Source organism: Channa argus, chromosome 1, assembly GCF_033026475.1.
Source record: "Channa argus isolate prfri chromosome 1, Channa argus male v1.0, whole genome shotgun sequence".
Classification (NCBI taxonomy): Eukaryota; Metazoa; Chordata; class Actinopteri; order Anabantiformes; family Channidae; genus Channa; species Channa argus.
Window position 1 is genome coordinate 14508186 of NC_090197.1, and position 14885 is coordinate 14523070.

At 39.1% G+C, this 14885-nt stretch overlaps 2 protein-coding genes across 2 annotated transcripts; both read right to left on the reverse strand.

The window, feature by feature from the left end:
- Window positions 1-170: 170 nt before the first annotated feature.
- On the reverse strand, window positions 171-4581 carry sf3b4 (splicing factor 3b, subunit 4). The gene is made up of 6 exons (XM_067499835.1): window positions 4484-4581; window positions 2871-2999; window positions 2203-2745; window positions 1597-1767; window positions 979-1134; window positions 171-807 (listed from the first exon to the last, which is right to left on the reverse strand). The coding sequence occupies exons 1-6, from the start codon at window positions 4515-4517 to the stop codon at window positions 635-637; spliced, it is 1206 nt and encodes a 401-aa protein (XP_067355936.1). The 5' UTR covers window positions 4518-4581; the 3' UTR covers window positions 171-634.
- Window positions 4582-5018: 437 nt separating this feature from the next.
- lix1l (limb and CNS expressed 1 like) lies at window positions 5019-12696 on the reverse strand. Its single transcript, XM_067499836.1, has 6 exons — window positions 12098-12696; window positions 9842-10005; window positions 9455-9595; window positions 8883-8978; window positions 8345-8422; window positions 5019-7625 (listed from the first exon to the last, which is right to left on the reverse strand). The coding sequence occupies exons 1-6, from the start codon at window positions 12435-12437 to the stop codon at window positions 7374-7376; spliced, it is 1071 nt and encodes a 356-aa protein (XP_067355937.1). The 5' UTR covers window positions 12438-12696; the 3' UTR covers window positions 5019-7373.
- Window positions 12697-14885: the final 2189 nt, after the last annotated feature.

Sequence of the window (14885 nt, forward strand, 5' to 3'; positions counted from 1 at the left end):
ACACCTAAATTTAGAAAACATTGTACCATGTTATTTTATCTTTGAGGAGCAACATTTTATAATAGAGAAAACGGCTCATATACCCTTGACCCATGTGGTCCCTTTATTTGACCATTTAACTTGGCCAAAACTTAAAACACAAGAGAAATGTTAATATGCTGACCTTTGACAACAGTGAACATTTTGTTTAATACGTCGATAAAACTACAGTGAAAGCCAATAACACTACCAGTGACTTAATTATCCTGAACTGCGTCTATGAGGAGTGTCAGTGAGAGCAACCAGGGAAAAAGGAAATACAGTGAATGTTGAAACCATATTAACTTACAGGTACACCGTGTCCTGGACTGACCTAAAGAGTTCCCTGTTTTGTTTTGTTTTTTGCAATAAAAATTTTAATTTTAATATTTGTTTTAAAAAACAGCAATTAACATGTATTATTAACAGAAATAAAATGTTAAAATATTCACTAAAAAGTTTATTTACCAAAAGATCTTTCATCTGTACAATGACAAAAAATACAAACAGGTTAAATTATTCCTTACAATAATAAACTTGAGAAGATGAAGAAAGTGTTAAAAAAAAAAAGAAAAAAAGATCTAAACTAGAGCCTGCTGCTGAAATCTTAGATGTATTACGGTGGCATAGGTGCTCTCATAGGAGCACGTGGTGGGGCACCGGGGGGCCTTGGTGGCATTGGAGGCCCTCTCTGGAAGCCCAAAGGTGGTGGACGAGGAGGCCCAGCACCGTAACCAGGTGGAGGCATTGGTGGAGGAGGCCCTCTCATACCTGGAGGCACAGGAGGACCTGAAAGATTATAACAAAAGACATAAATAAGATTTGTCAACAGATTTCAAGTCACTGTTGACTAAAATGCAACAAACATCAGTTATGAGACTCGTTAAGTCAACCATAAATTTAAGAGACCATACTCAAGAGATGCAGAGAGGCTTGACAACAAAAAGACAAATTGCTTACCCATGGGGGGTCCGTAAGGTGCTCTGGGTGGCATACCCATAGGTGGGGGTGGGGGCATGCCAGGGGGTGGTGGTGCCCGTGGTTGATTTGACCCTGGAGGAGCAGGAAGTGGAGGCACCATGCCAGGAGGACCGGGAGGAGGCATGTGTGGCATACCTATGTGTCAAAAAAAAAAATTTTGTAATTAAAGAGTAAATTTACTCAAAGAGAAAAAGGGAAAGCACCACTGGCATTTATGGCCAATAAATGCCAATATGTGATTTTAAATGCCCTTATGATTTACAGTTTTCCAAATCTGGAATGTACACATATTATATTTTGCTGCCAGTTTGAAAAACAGCTTTTAAATCATGTAAATACACCCAATGAACACAGACACACAGGATTTTTGGGGGGTATTTTCCAAATGTAATGGCATTTTAGTCAGATAGCTGATAGCTGAAAATTGAAAGGACATAATGGAAAACATCATTAGCTAGACATAAACTTTGGATGCTGTGGCTATGAACAGCATGACAACAACTAAGCCACCGGGAATCTCTTTCAACCCAAATTTAAATTATAATAATAAATACAACACAAAGCCTATACATTTTTGAAAGTTTTACAAGACCTCACCTGGATGCATGTTGCCTGGGGGGAAAGGTGGTGGTCCAGGTGGCGGCCCACCAGCAGCAGACTGTGGCCCTGGTGTCCCTGCACTGGGAGGCATTGGCATATTAGGAGGCATTGCTGGTGGCATGGATCCCGGTGGAGGAACAGGAGGGAAAGCACCAGGAGGTGGCATGCCTGCATAGAAACAAGTTGTATTTAAAAAGCCAGACTGACTGATAAATTAGAGTTAATCATAGCCTTGGTTATTTTATCATTTTTAGTATTATATTAGCATCTCATAGCTTATTTGTATGTTGTGATGTTCACTTTTAGTTACACACTCGAGATTGACTCAACTCCTTCTCATTACTACCCAGTGATGACAGATGCACCAGTCTTAAAAACACACATTTCCTACATAAAACTTCTACATTTCCTACATGTTTCTGCCTGTAATTATAACCTGTTATCTTCACTGATCCCATTCCCTGCATTCACCAACTTAATATATAACGTTTAAAAGGAGACAGCTGATTGTCAAATGGTTAAATAGCAATATAATAGAAGGGAGAAACAGAACACTGTATATGTTTACAGTCTGCATATATAACCAATGTCTTCCAGTAATACCTGGAATGGGCATTGCGGTTCCCAGTGCGGTCAGGACCGGCGTAGGAGCAGATGGTGGTGGCGGAGCATCTGCAAACAACTGGTGAGGCCTGTCTGCCTGTGATAGAGGATTCTGAGCGGCTAGGAGTCGCTCCGCAGCTGAGCCGTGCCGTTCACCTTTAGAATCCTTCTTGAAGGCGTACGAAACTGTGATGGGCCTGTTGCAGAGATACTGGCCATTCATGGCCTCAATAGCAGCATCTGATGCATCAAAGCTGGCAAAATTGATGAAAGCGTAACCTTTGGAGTTGCCAGTGTCTGGGTCTCGCATGATCTTTGGTGTCTGGAGGATCACACCAAAGGCGCTAAACGTGTCATAGAGTAGTTTCTCATCAATCTCTGGGTCCAGGTTACCAATGAAGATGTTTGCACCCACATCCAGGTTTTTGTTGTGGGCTGAGGCCTTATTAACTCGAATTGGTTTGCCATAAAGCTTTATCATATTCATTATTTTGATGGCATAGTCAGCATCCTCTTCACTAAGGAACTCCACAAACCCATATCCTGAGAAGGAGTAAAGGAAATTTTATGTTTTGTTGTTTAAATCACAATAGACATTTGTTAGAAATACAAAGACTTCTGGAGGTTTGATATGCCCTTCAAGGACATTTTTGTTAGTTCACACTGACCTTGATGTTGCCCAGTGACTCTGTCTTTGGGCATGTGTGTGTTAACCACCGGACCAGCCTGCAGGAAAAGCTCCCATAATAATGGCTCTGACACTTTCTCATCTAAGCCACCAACATACACAGTGGCATCTGAAAAATAGAAATAAGCATGAAAAAAATAAACTTTGCATCTTTTCGTCAACTAGTACACACAAGCTGAATAAAACTACTGAGAAATTAAAATAAACACACTCACTTGACAAATCATTTTCAATAAGTGTGTTACTGATGTAAAATGCAGGGCCATTTGTCTTTGTATAGTGCAAATCAAAGCATAACTTGAGTCGACAAACAAAACACCATTAAAACAACTAGTGAAAAGTAAAGCAAACATATGCGTTTATTATTGAGGTCATACTATGGTGGTTGGCTCGTACAGGAGTGCATTACATTAAGACATGGTTCTAATGTTTTGCCCATGCTATTTAAAATGAATGAGAAACCAAATAAGGGCTTGAGAAAAAAAAAAGAGTCGACTGTAGTAAACCATAGGGAAAACCTTTTTCCCTCCACCTTGCTATAGTCTACTCAGCCATACGTTGGCTTGTTATAACGTTGCTGAAATTTTCAGTTGCAGAAAGTTAAGTAACGTTGTGTTCAGTCAATATTTCATAAATGAGCAGTCATAACTGACATGCTGTACTAGCATCACCACACTAACGCACACAGCGCCTCTCAATGATTTAGCCTGCGACTTCGCCAACACACTAACATGTACGTGTAACGTTGGTCTGACGTTACTCGAAGCATTCAGGTCTTTCCTGCGCAAGGCCTGCGTGGATTTCGTCCTCTTTTATCTGTGTTTTGTATTTCTCGTTTTGCGAGCCTACCCTGTTGAATATTACAAATCAAAATTTCATACAGTAATAATTGACGAACACTGGTTTTGTTTTTGATGAGGGCTTCTAAACAAGAATATTATTGTTTTTTAAGGCTGTAATAGGACTAAAAGGATTAGGACTAATAGGACTAGAAATGTCTGACTTTTCAGAAAGTTCCCGATGAGGGAATTTGTCTGACCACTAGCTAAAGTTATATTCACAACAAACATATAGAAATATGTAAATGCATCACTAATATTTGGAATAGTAAAGATGTTTTCCATGAGATAGTACCCTATTTCCCACCACTAGCTTGTTTTTTTTTTTTACTGTACTCTGAGAAACAAAACGTTTTTACTGGTTTAGTTGACACACTTTTACGAGTAACATGCAAAGATAACTTTGTCTCGAACATTAGCTTCTTCTTCTTTTTTCCCGATATTTCGGCTCCACTGCTCCACACAGTTTGCCACTACTACCTTTTTGCCCACGTGGGTCAGTTAAGCGATACACCTGATTCTTCTGCAGCAAGCCGGTTAACAATAAAACAAAAAACATGAACGGATACAATTGCAACAAGCTAAGCTAACGACTGCACACTTCCATGTGATCGAACCGGTTGTTTACTACACACGGTTGGTGCGTCGATCACGCTCAACTAATCAATGTGAGCCGTGTAGCGTGTAACCCGCGACCAGGTTTATACATGACGAAAGCAAAATGCTATATGAATCTTTAAATAGTAGCAGTTACCTTGGTTTCTTTCTGAAATTGGTCCCGCCGCCATGTTGAATAGACAACAGTAGGCGAGAGTCTCAAACTAAAGCCTCGCCTCTTCCGGTTTGGGCCGGATACGGAAGTAGTAACGAACTAAGCGATGTGAAACATAGGTATGTATTTCAAGTGTATGCATACCTATGTTTTTAGGTACTTGATTGTCATAATATGCTGTGGTCTCTTTGGCACAGAAAATGCCATACAGATCAAAGATTGTGTAGGATCCTTTTATATCCTCATATCACCACATATGCACCACAGGAATTTTCACCAAGCTATTTCAAGTTCTTAGTATCTTCAAGTATCTTTACGAATTTGACGGGATTTGGGGGAAAACATCTACTATATACCTACATGACTTGTGTAGATGTCTGGAAAAAGCACTTTGTAAAATTCGCAAATTGACATCAACAATGCTTGCGTTATTATCAAAATAGTTAGTTCTGGTTACAAAAGTTTTAGTAGTCGCCCTTGTTCTAAGCAGCCTTAAAAACTCACATGAATAAATTAATAAACATTTATCAGGTAATTTATTTCATTATATAAATCTACTAAAAGTATAAACATTGAGTACAAAATGTTCATATAAAATACACAATAAGCCTCAATAAACAAATTACAAATGATATATGAAACTTATAAAAAATAAAAACCAAACTTTATCAACACATCATGAGAAGCCCTTTTTTTCATTTATAATGATCACCAAAAAAGTTAAAAGCATTTGAAATAAAAAAGCACAGAAATTATTGCCTTATTATCAAAAATACAATAAGCATCTAATACATACGAAAAACATGATTAAAGAAGTCTAGCCTCATTCCTATAACCAGGTCACCGAGTTTTTTTATTAATTATATTTTAGATTTATCATGAGTACACAAGCAATCATTTCTGTTCTTATTGTTTTTGTTCTTGTTGCATTTTAGCTACAGAAAAATGAGGTCAAATTGTGCATTATATCAGATCAACTGTGTAGTTTAAACCTTTTAAAAAATATTTCCACTGGTGCTGCACATATAGTATGCAAGCTGAGTACCAACAATGTTTTAGATGAAGAGAAAGAAAGAGAGAGACAGAGAGAGAGAGATTATAAATGTATACCAAATGTTTAACAAATTCTTCATAACAACATGTTAAGGTATCGAAACAGAAATATAATATGTATTCTATACAATTACTTTTATATCAAATGACAGAACATGTTTTTAAGTAGAGTAGCACCATTTTTTAAAGACCCCATAAATGAAATGCAACAATTTGAGGATCAAACTATTGCATGCTGTGAATTTCATAAAGGCACAATTATCTTAGAGAAGAGATACAGCAACATAATGTAACACCACTTTACTTATACTCCTGCTTCTTTTGGTTTTATTTGCTGTCTCCTTAAATTTTCTGTAATGGGTTTCTTCTGCTGACAATCCAGCATTCAGCAGCAATGAGCCCTCCTGCTGTTTAACGTGCACAACTAGCTGCCCACATTTTCTTCCAGCCAAACATTATTGATTAAAAACTCATTTCAAGGGGTCTTTAAAGGGCTACTTGTTGAAATTCCTTCATCCTTAAAATGTATCAAATGCATTTAAACAAACATATCACATTTACAGTGTAAAAGAAATTAGGTCCTTCAACATAAAATATTTAAAAGCTGTTAGGTGTGACACATAATAGCACAACTGACAACCAAATTCTGCTTCCAATATATTAAGCACAAGTGCTGCTGGTACAGTTTTGTATAGACTACAGAACTTACACACAACATATCAGCTTGTTAAAAATTCAAACTTCATTTTAAAATCCTTCAGCTCTGTTTCTGTTGAGATACTTCTCCTACATTTAATTAGATTAAGCACATGGCAGACACAACCTGTATCACAAGAGTAATTCTAGTCTAAGCAGAGTTGCTTTGCAGGCCCATTAGATGAGAGCACACTAAGAAAATACATTCAGCTAGTGTCATGGTCGACAAGCATACGATGAACACCTAAACAGTTGTCAAAATCCTTGTAAAAGTGATGGTTCACTATCTGATTTTTCAAAAACCTGAGCTGCTGTCAGAGCAATCAATCACCTGCTGATATTTTTGCAAGAAAATACCCACAAATTTTTACATGAGCCAATAATTATTTTTCTGTGCTTAGTGGAATTTACATAATTACAGCAAAGTCCTATTATAACAGACATAACAAGATCATGTAGCAGGTATAAATACCCATTCCTGATATGCTACCGCCGAGATCTAATATCCACTTTATTGGTGATGTGTTGCTGAGTAACCACTTCTAACCACAATTATTTTAAAAATGTTTTGTGTATTACTGTATGCAGCTACCTTCTATCTGGGTTTTAGAATCCATACATTTTGCCATCTTTAACTGCCAGAGTCCAAAATAATATATGCAAGTAAACACACCCAAAGCCTTACAAAAAACAAGTGTCTTATTATCCTCATCCTAAGTGTTTGGTTTGCCTGGTCATATAAATGTTATATCCCATACATTCACTGATGAAAGGCAGGTTTTGTTTCTGTAGGTCTACGTTTCCCAAATTACACATGAAATAAAAAAACATTATGTAAACCCCAGTCAGCCAGTATGCCAAGCAAGTTTACAGGTAATTTAAAAAGCACTGATATCCTGTAAGCACTAGGCACAAAGAGGTAATGGCTATAGTGGCAAGTGTTTGTTTTATGGATGCATGTGCATACTGTAAAAGCAAGGCCTGATTACCTGGTCATCATAACAAAATACAAGACACATAACCTAAAATTCAGACGAATCACCCTTATATCTAGGAAATGTTCAATACTGTAACCAGGAATCCTACAAAATGTAAAGGCATGTTTCCACAATGCATGGAAAGTTTAGTGCGAGGGCAGGGTGGCAGTGTTGGCCGCACTGAGTTGACCCACAGCTAACATCAGGATATCTTTCTTCTCTTTGTGAAAACGCAGTTCTCTGCCCGCCAGCCTGGCATCCTCCAGTTCTCGCTCTGTGGAGGCCAGCTCCTGGGCAATGGTGCCCGCCACGCTCTGTTCTCGGTTCACCCAGTCAGCAGCCATCTGGGTGCGCATGTCATCATCCAGAGCTCGGTGGGAATAATGAGCCAGCACCTCCTGCAAATTTCAGTAATGCATTGGCACACAGTTCCAGTGGCAATTAAAGCGTGAATTTCTATTTTTAAAATGTATGTTTAAATTTACAGTACAGAAGGGTCAATACAGAGCGACAGACAACCATTCACACCTACAGCCAATTTAGAGTCACCAATTAGCCTAACATGCAAAACAGGGTACAGAGAGGAAACCCATGCAAGCACATGGAGAACATGCAAACTCCACAAACAGCAGCGCCACAGACTCCACCACTGTGCTGCCCTCAGTGAGACTTCTTGAATAATAAAGTTTAAACCACAATACGTAACGTTGGGGAATTGAACTAGTGGTATCATGAATAAATAAGCCCACTCTGCCACAATGTCCAGCCCTTCAGGTATTACTCTAATGCGATAAAAATAAACAAAAAGCTAAAAGCACAAATAATTGACCGTTTTTGATTGGTTACAATCACACAAAACCTGGGAAAATCTCACTGTTTCTACTAAAACATATAAAGTTACATAGTGTAGCTTGAGTAACTAAAATCCATCTTTAATGCAGCCAGTTTTCCTACGAAATGTCTTCTGTTGTGTCCTTGTTTTTCAGCTTATAACATTGCACCCTCTCATGTGAGTGAGAAGAAAAAGGGTCTATGTGGATGCAATGCTGACATATAATTACTTCACCTAAAAAAACTAAATGTGAAAACTGACATATTGATGGATATTATACAGTACCTGTCGGGAACACTGTCGCTCTCTCATTGCTTTAAGGCTTCCATTCCAGTGCAGCAGCTGGAATACAGTCATCAGCTCCTGAAACACAAACACAGCAGGAACATTTGAGACCCAACTTACTATAAAAAAAAGTCTGTATCTACTAATTCAGTGTTGCAAACCATGACCATGCATGCTGCTTTCAGATTAGCTATTTCCACTAAGAAAAGATGTTCTAGCTCCAAGTTCTTATCCCATGTGGATTTAATCTACTCTATGTAACAAAAATGGAGCTTTGTGAGCTGCTTTCACATGGAGTGATGGTCCATTTGTCAAAGAAGAGTGTCACTAGTATGCTCAAGGGATACGAGTTACAAATCTCTTCTACAGCATTTTCAGTCTCTGTTTTATGAACTATAAATTCATGCTCAACACATGAAACACATTTGAACCTAGAACCAGTGCTCAACATGTGCTAAAATGTTCACATTATTTTATCACGTCTTAGTACCATGAAATGCTGCTTAACATGACACAAACATTCCTGTTTTTTATGCACCTGAAACTCAAGCATGGATTTTCCTTTGTTGGACTCAAGCATGAAGCGAAAAGCACCAATTCCTGTGTTGGGATTGTCGACCTCCTCTCTGTTTCCCTGTAAAGGAGAACAAATGGTTAATAACCGTGTGCTGTGTTTCTTAAAGCCGCAGCTTGAGTTATGTAGTATGTGATGACTTGCATCCTTAGACTTTGAGGTCAGCCACAGACACCGAGGACGACAACTAAAATATCTGATGCATATTCTTTTTTTTCTACATTGATCTCTTTATGCCACTCTGGAGAAATGTTTTGGCGAGTAAAAGAAAGATCAGCTTAGCAAATTTTTCCAGAAAAATCAAATAGGATCCGTATGTTTACTGGGGCTTAAAGATACACACTGACTTTATACAAACACTTTTACTCCACAGAGCAGCTTTTAACTAAGTCCCTGCAGCTGTAGAGAGGAGCCACCTTGTCAAAAGTGACTGATTGGAAGTCAGTCCAAGGCATACTTGCAAAGCAACAACCAGATTTCAATAATAAATGTGCTTTTGTAGTCAACTTAAACACATAACATTCAGAACCACTTACATTGAAGGAGGCCAAGGCCTCACTCACACTCTTCTCAATGAAGTCGTCTGTGATGCGACGGGAAGGATGTTCATTGAAAACAGAATTCATGAGGGCAATCTTGGCAGCGCTGCGTCTTGCCTCTGCTTTGGTGGGACAGAACTGTCAAACATTAAAAAAAAAATAAAAAATGAACATTAGTCTGATGAAATAATATACTGATGACTAGCAACGTTTATATGGAGGTACATTTGCATCACTCTATCTGGCCCTTCATTTGCTGTTTAGTGGACTTTTGTTTACATGGAGCTTCAATAAACATCAATTTACATTAATCATGCAGTATGAAGGGTAAAATTGAAAACTCTTCTGTTGAACATTCACGATAAAAAAATGCAGATACTGTACCTGGAAACTCCCGAAGCAGCTGCCTCCTGGAAGACTGACATAGCAAACATAAGGAGCAGTGTTAGACGGAACCATTTCATAAACAACCAGAGCTCCGTTCCGCAGATCGGCTCCTCTGGTCAGCTTCATCTGCCAAAACTCCTGCAAAGCTTCCACCACGTTTACTAGAGGAAACAGACAAACAGAAAAGCTTTATTACATTAGGTATATCAACTAATTCTTTTAGCAATAATCTTGTTTTTATTAAAAATCTTATCCTGCACGTCTTGTCCTGCTTTTTGTGATTGGTTTGCATTTCAATTGCTGGCTCTGCTCTGCAACATCCTGTCTGAACACAGAAATGTAATGGGTGGGGGGGAGGTCATTTCAAGGATGCCAGGGGATTTTCCTGCTTAAAAAACCTTGAGGTGACTGCTTAGAGGAAACTCTGCATCATTTTGGAGTAGTTGCTTAAAGACACACTCAACACTCCAGTTTACGTGCTCAAATTATTTTCCTGTCTTCCTGCAGGAAACAACAGCAAAGACAGAGTCATAGATGGTTATTTGCACTTGGGTCTGCAGGGAGACGTGGGACACCAACACCTTCCTCTCACCTCAAACACATGTTATGTAGGATGCTTCTAACTCACAAGTTCTGGAGTCTGATCAGTCCGTTTTGGGACTGCCAGAAGCTTCCCTGGTGTATTTTAAAAAAATATTATCCTAGGTATTTCAACATTTAACTCCAGTTAAACACTAGATCCGTGGTGAGCCATTGGATGTACCACCCACAATAAAATATATTCAGACCCCACCTGCCAGCTCAGGACAATGATACACTGCATTTGGTCTGTTTTTCAGATGAAAATGTGTTTGGTCAGTTTTTGAGAATTTCCTTAATGATAGAAGTGGGAACAGACAGGAAATACTGGGAGACAGTGAGCGTGACAGTGGAGCTAGTCCAGACTTTAACCTCACAATGAAGGGGGAATGTGGTATGTTTTATATTATGTTTTAAAGCTTGTTTAATAGATGACATGTGACTTGGACCACTGATTTACCAGGACAACCCTGCTTCCAATTTTCATAAACTTCCTAAGACATTGTAAATAATATGAAGCACCACAACTCGATTCACAAATAATGCACATTGTACTGTAAGAATTCAGTTGTTGATGTAGGTAACATGTATCAGACAAAAATGAAGGTGCATCAGACTGTTGAGATTACAAAGACAATAATGATCGGTCATGATAGGAAAAGGTACTTTTTAAATTAAATTAATCTGTCTAAATCATGCTTTGATTGGAAAAAGAATGTCCTTTCATTTCCTGGTTAAGAAATTATAATTATATGGAAAAAAGTGCAAATAGCCAAATTACATAATAATGTGGGGGAAATGATTATTGCCAAATGCAATTTGAGAAAGGAAGCTATGTAAAAAAGGATATTAGGACAGAAATACAGCTATGATGGTCCAGTGCTGACAGTTTGCCGTAGCTCTGGTGGTGTTAAGCAGTCTAAATGGGACACAGGAGTGAAGGGGCTATCAGTTAAAACAAGGAGGGACAATGTTTTTGAAATAAATCCTATTAGCACAGAACAGGAACACTTGAATTGTCTGCCAGTTAACAGCCAACATCATAGCAGCTGGTGTTTTTTTTTACTGTAGTTTTTATCATGCCTGCTGTCAGTGTGGCGTAGTTATGTTAAAAAATAAACAGGTGGGTTAACTATATCCTCCAGATTATTATCGTGACTCCAATCCATGGATGGAAAGAAGAGTTGACTTGCTGTTGACAAAGTGTAAAGAAACTTTCCTTTGTTTTTCAGTGTTGGAATTCACAGTACTGACCTACAATATAAAACAAGATACATTTACTGTGGATCTCAGGGTACAATAGCCTATTGTTACTCGGAGGTAAAGCCCCCGAGCTGGTAATCCTTTAAAGAAGGGGCTGAAAACAGATTTGGCTGTGGCCGTAACTAAAAGCCAAAGGAAAACTTATAATTGCACAAAGGAAAACTTATAATTGCACAAAGGGAAACGTATAATTGCACAAAGTAACAATGTGGCGAAGCTACATCAGGTGAAACGAATCTTATTACAGGGCAAAACAATAGAAACTGGGCACATGTGATTCTGTGTAGCTATACGAGTGTTTTCCTTGTTAATCTACTCTAAACAGATGGCGCAGCTAAAAGTGGTTTTCTTCCTCCCCAACCATAACTGAAGCGGCAGATTAACATCATCATATTATTTTATTAAACTTACCTCTGCCATAACCTTGTGTGTGTTTGGCGAAGCTGCGGACCACAGCCTCCACCGCCTCCTTCAGCACCGCCGGGTTCCCCGGGTTACAGTGGCCGGTAGCCCCCGGCCCAAGCCCCGCTCCCACTCCGCCGTACAGGCTGTGGAGCTGCAGCGGAGGGGGCGGTGGGGGAGGCCCGGACGAAGCGGCCAGAGAGGCCGGGGAGGGCAGCAGCGGCGCGATGGGGACCGTCACCCCGGGCCGGAGAGAGGAGCGCAGGGTCCCGGTCGGTCCTGAACCGAACCCGATCCCGGGCTGCAGCCTCTGAGGGCGGATACTGTCCGGGATCACGTTAGATTCCATTGTCCCAACGTCACGTCTGCGAACTCCGGGTCTGGAGGAAATCTGTGCCGATCAACCCGACTGATCCAGGCTCAGAAATGGTCGGTAAAGGCTGAATGAACAAAGTGGTGGCAGGGTTTTGTCAATCACAGCCTAAAGAAACACTTATCCGATGTTGATTCGACACACAACACTGCTGCTATGCATCCTCACTCTCTGGATTAGACTGCGGGATTGTCAGTCAAATGGTGCCTTTACGGACTCCTCATATCCTCCTCGTTCTCCCTTTAGGACCACTGCGCCGTTATTTTTGCACGTTTTACCCAATTATGTTTGTGTTTTTAGCCAGTTACTGGTAAAAACATCCCACATGTAGGAAACTGTACTATGTAAGAATGATACTGCTGCTATTACTACTACTTTGTTGTTAGTATGTAAAGTAGTGAACGTTTATGTAAAGTTTTGTATTTATTACATTGTGCACTTTTGTATGTTATAGACTTATTGTTTATTTTTGGCAGTGAAAACGGTTTTGTGAATATTTGGCTCTTGATTGTCACAATAAAGTGTGTTTTATTGTTTTGTGTCTGTTTTCAACAGTGAGCTGACAGACTAATCTTCATGTCATTCTTTCTCTAAACTGTAATTTACAGTTTTTTCCTATTGACTACATACATGCAGTACTGTCTGTTCATATCTACTGTCTGTTCATATCGGCCATTTTATAAAGTGCACGTTTTAAAATCTGATTTACCAAACAAAAATAGCCATGTAGCCATTTGTGAATTTGTGACTATTTGGTTACAAATGTTGACCAACAATAGTTGTCTCTATGCTTTAAGAGCTGGAAAAATAAATAAAATGCCAAAAACTTTAAACATTTTTTTTCAACTGATACCTAAATGTTATGATTCAGTTAGCTGCGTATAGGACAACTACACCTTTGTTTTATGGCATGTAGTTCATTAACATACATTGATGTTATAGTAATTTTTCCGACATTTTCTGTAGAACTTGAAGGCAGCAGTGGAAAGTCTGAGAAATATCAAGCCAAGAAATTTGAGCCTCCTCTGTTCTCCTCTGGCACCGACATAGTACGACTACAGTGTGGATTTACAGCTCCAACTCTGCAGCCTGAGGCATGTGATTAAAACCTGAAGCAGAGTGGCTCAGTTTACTTGATAAGAGAACGAAAGAGAAATGACGTGACTTCAAGCTTCAAACAGACAACCAAACAGATCATAAAAGTTACTGGGGTTAAGTTTGAGTTTTTGGACCACCAACAGCACAAACACTTGGAGAGGAAATGGGAGCTCCTCTTGTACTTTCAAAGTGATTTTTACGAGGTTGTGGGCCTTGTGTAATTTTTCATTCTTTCTGTGGTCTGGGATGAGGCCAGAGGGGTTCAGAGGGGGAACAAGGAACCATGTGAATCTTTTTCATGCGGAATCTGCATTGAAACAAAGATTCACTGTTTGTCTGGTTCCACTGAAAAACAATTGTTAAACATGTTAGAGCAGAGTGAGAGTGGACATTTCATACAAGGAAAAAAAAAACAATGTGAGGCTATGGCCAGTTGACATTGTTTACAACAGAGTGCACACACAGCAGAAAAATCCACAAAACTATATATCAACATTGTAATGAGAGTTCTGTTCAGTGGAGGGCGTGCTCTCATTGCAGTTTATCACTTAATAACCTCAACTATGCAGCTTCAATGGCTCATAATGTTGTTCTCCAGCTGTTTTCTGTAAATGCTTGATAGACGTTGATAGAGCTGGATACAGGATGCTTCAAACAAAGTCCAACCACATACATATAAGTTACATTTAATACTACTCTTTGTTTCAGACCACATCGTGTACTTCTTAGCCCATTGTCGGGTTTTCAAATCAGATTCTATAGGAAAAACATGTGATTAAAGATTATAAAGTCTGCGCATTTTGAGGCCCATGTCCTGTGTTAGATGCCTGAGTCATTAGACGTTCCCTCACACAGACATTTCCCCTCCAATCATCACGGATGCCCTTAGTTCAACATTGTTCAAGTTCAAGTATTAAAGAAAAGCTCAAAATATAAATACGGAGTTGTGTGCCAGGACTTTGTTTTCTCGTTTAACCCCCATTGATAATCTTACAATCCATCAGAATATGTGACCGTTATATGACCAGTGTTGGAAACTGGACTTCAAATCTAACATTTAGCTGCATTTGCACCTGTGTAAATCTAAGCACGTAATAAATACAATGTATAAGTGAAGGGAGCATTGTTTTTGCACGTGTATTTTTACTAAATACTTTAAACACATTTTGTCTATACAGTATGTTTACAGAACACTGTTTTGTGTAAGACTTAAAATGTAGGACTTATTTGTACGTATTTAAGATTGTGGCATCAGGACGTCCTTAGGAAGATGTGAGTACTTGCTCTGCCACGTATGTGTGAAGATGTATCACCTATCACATTACA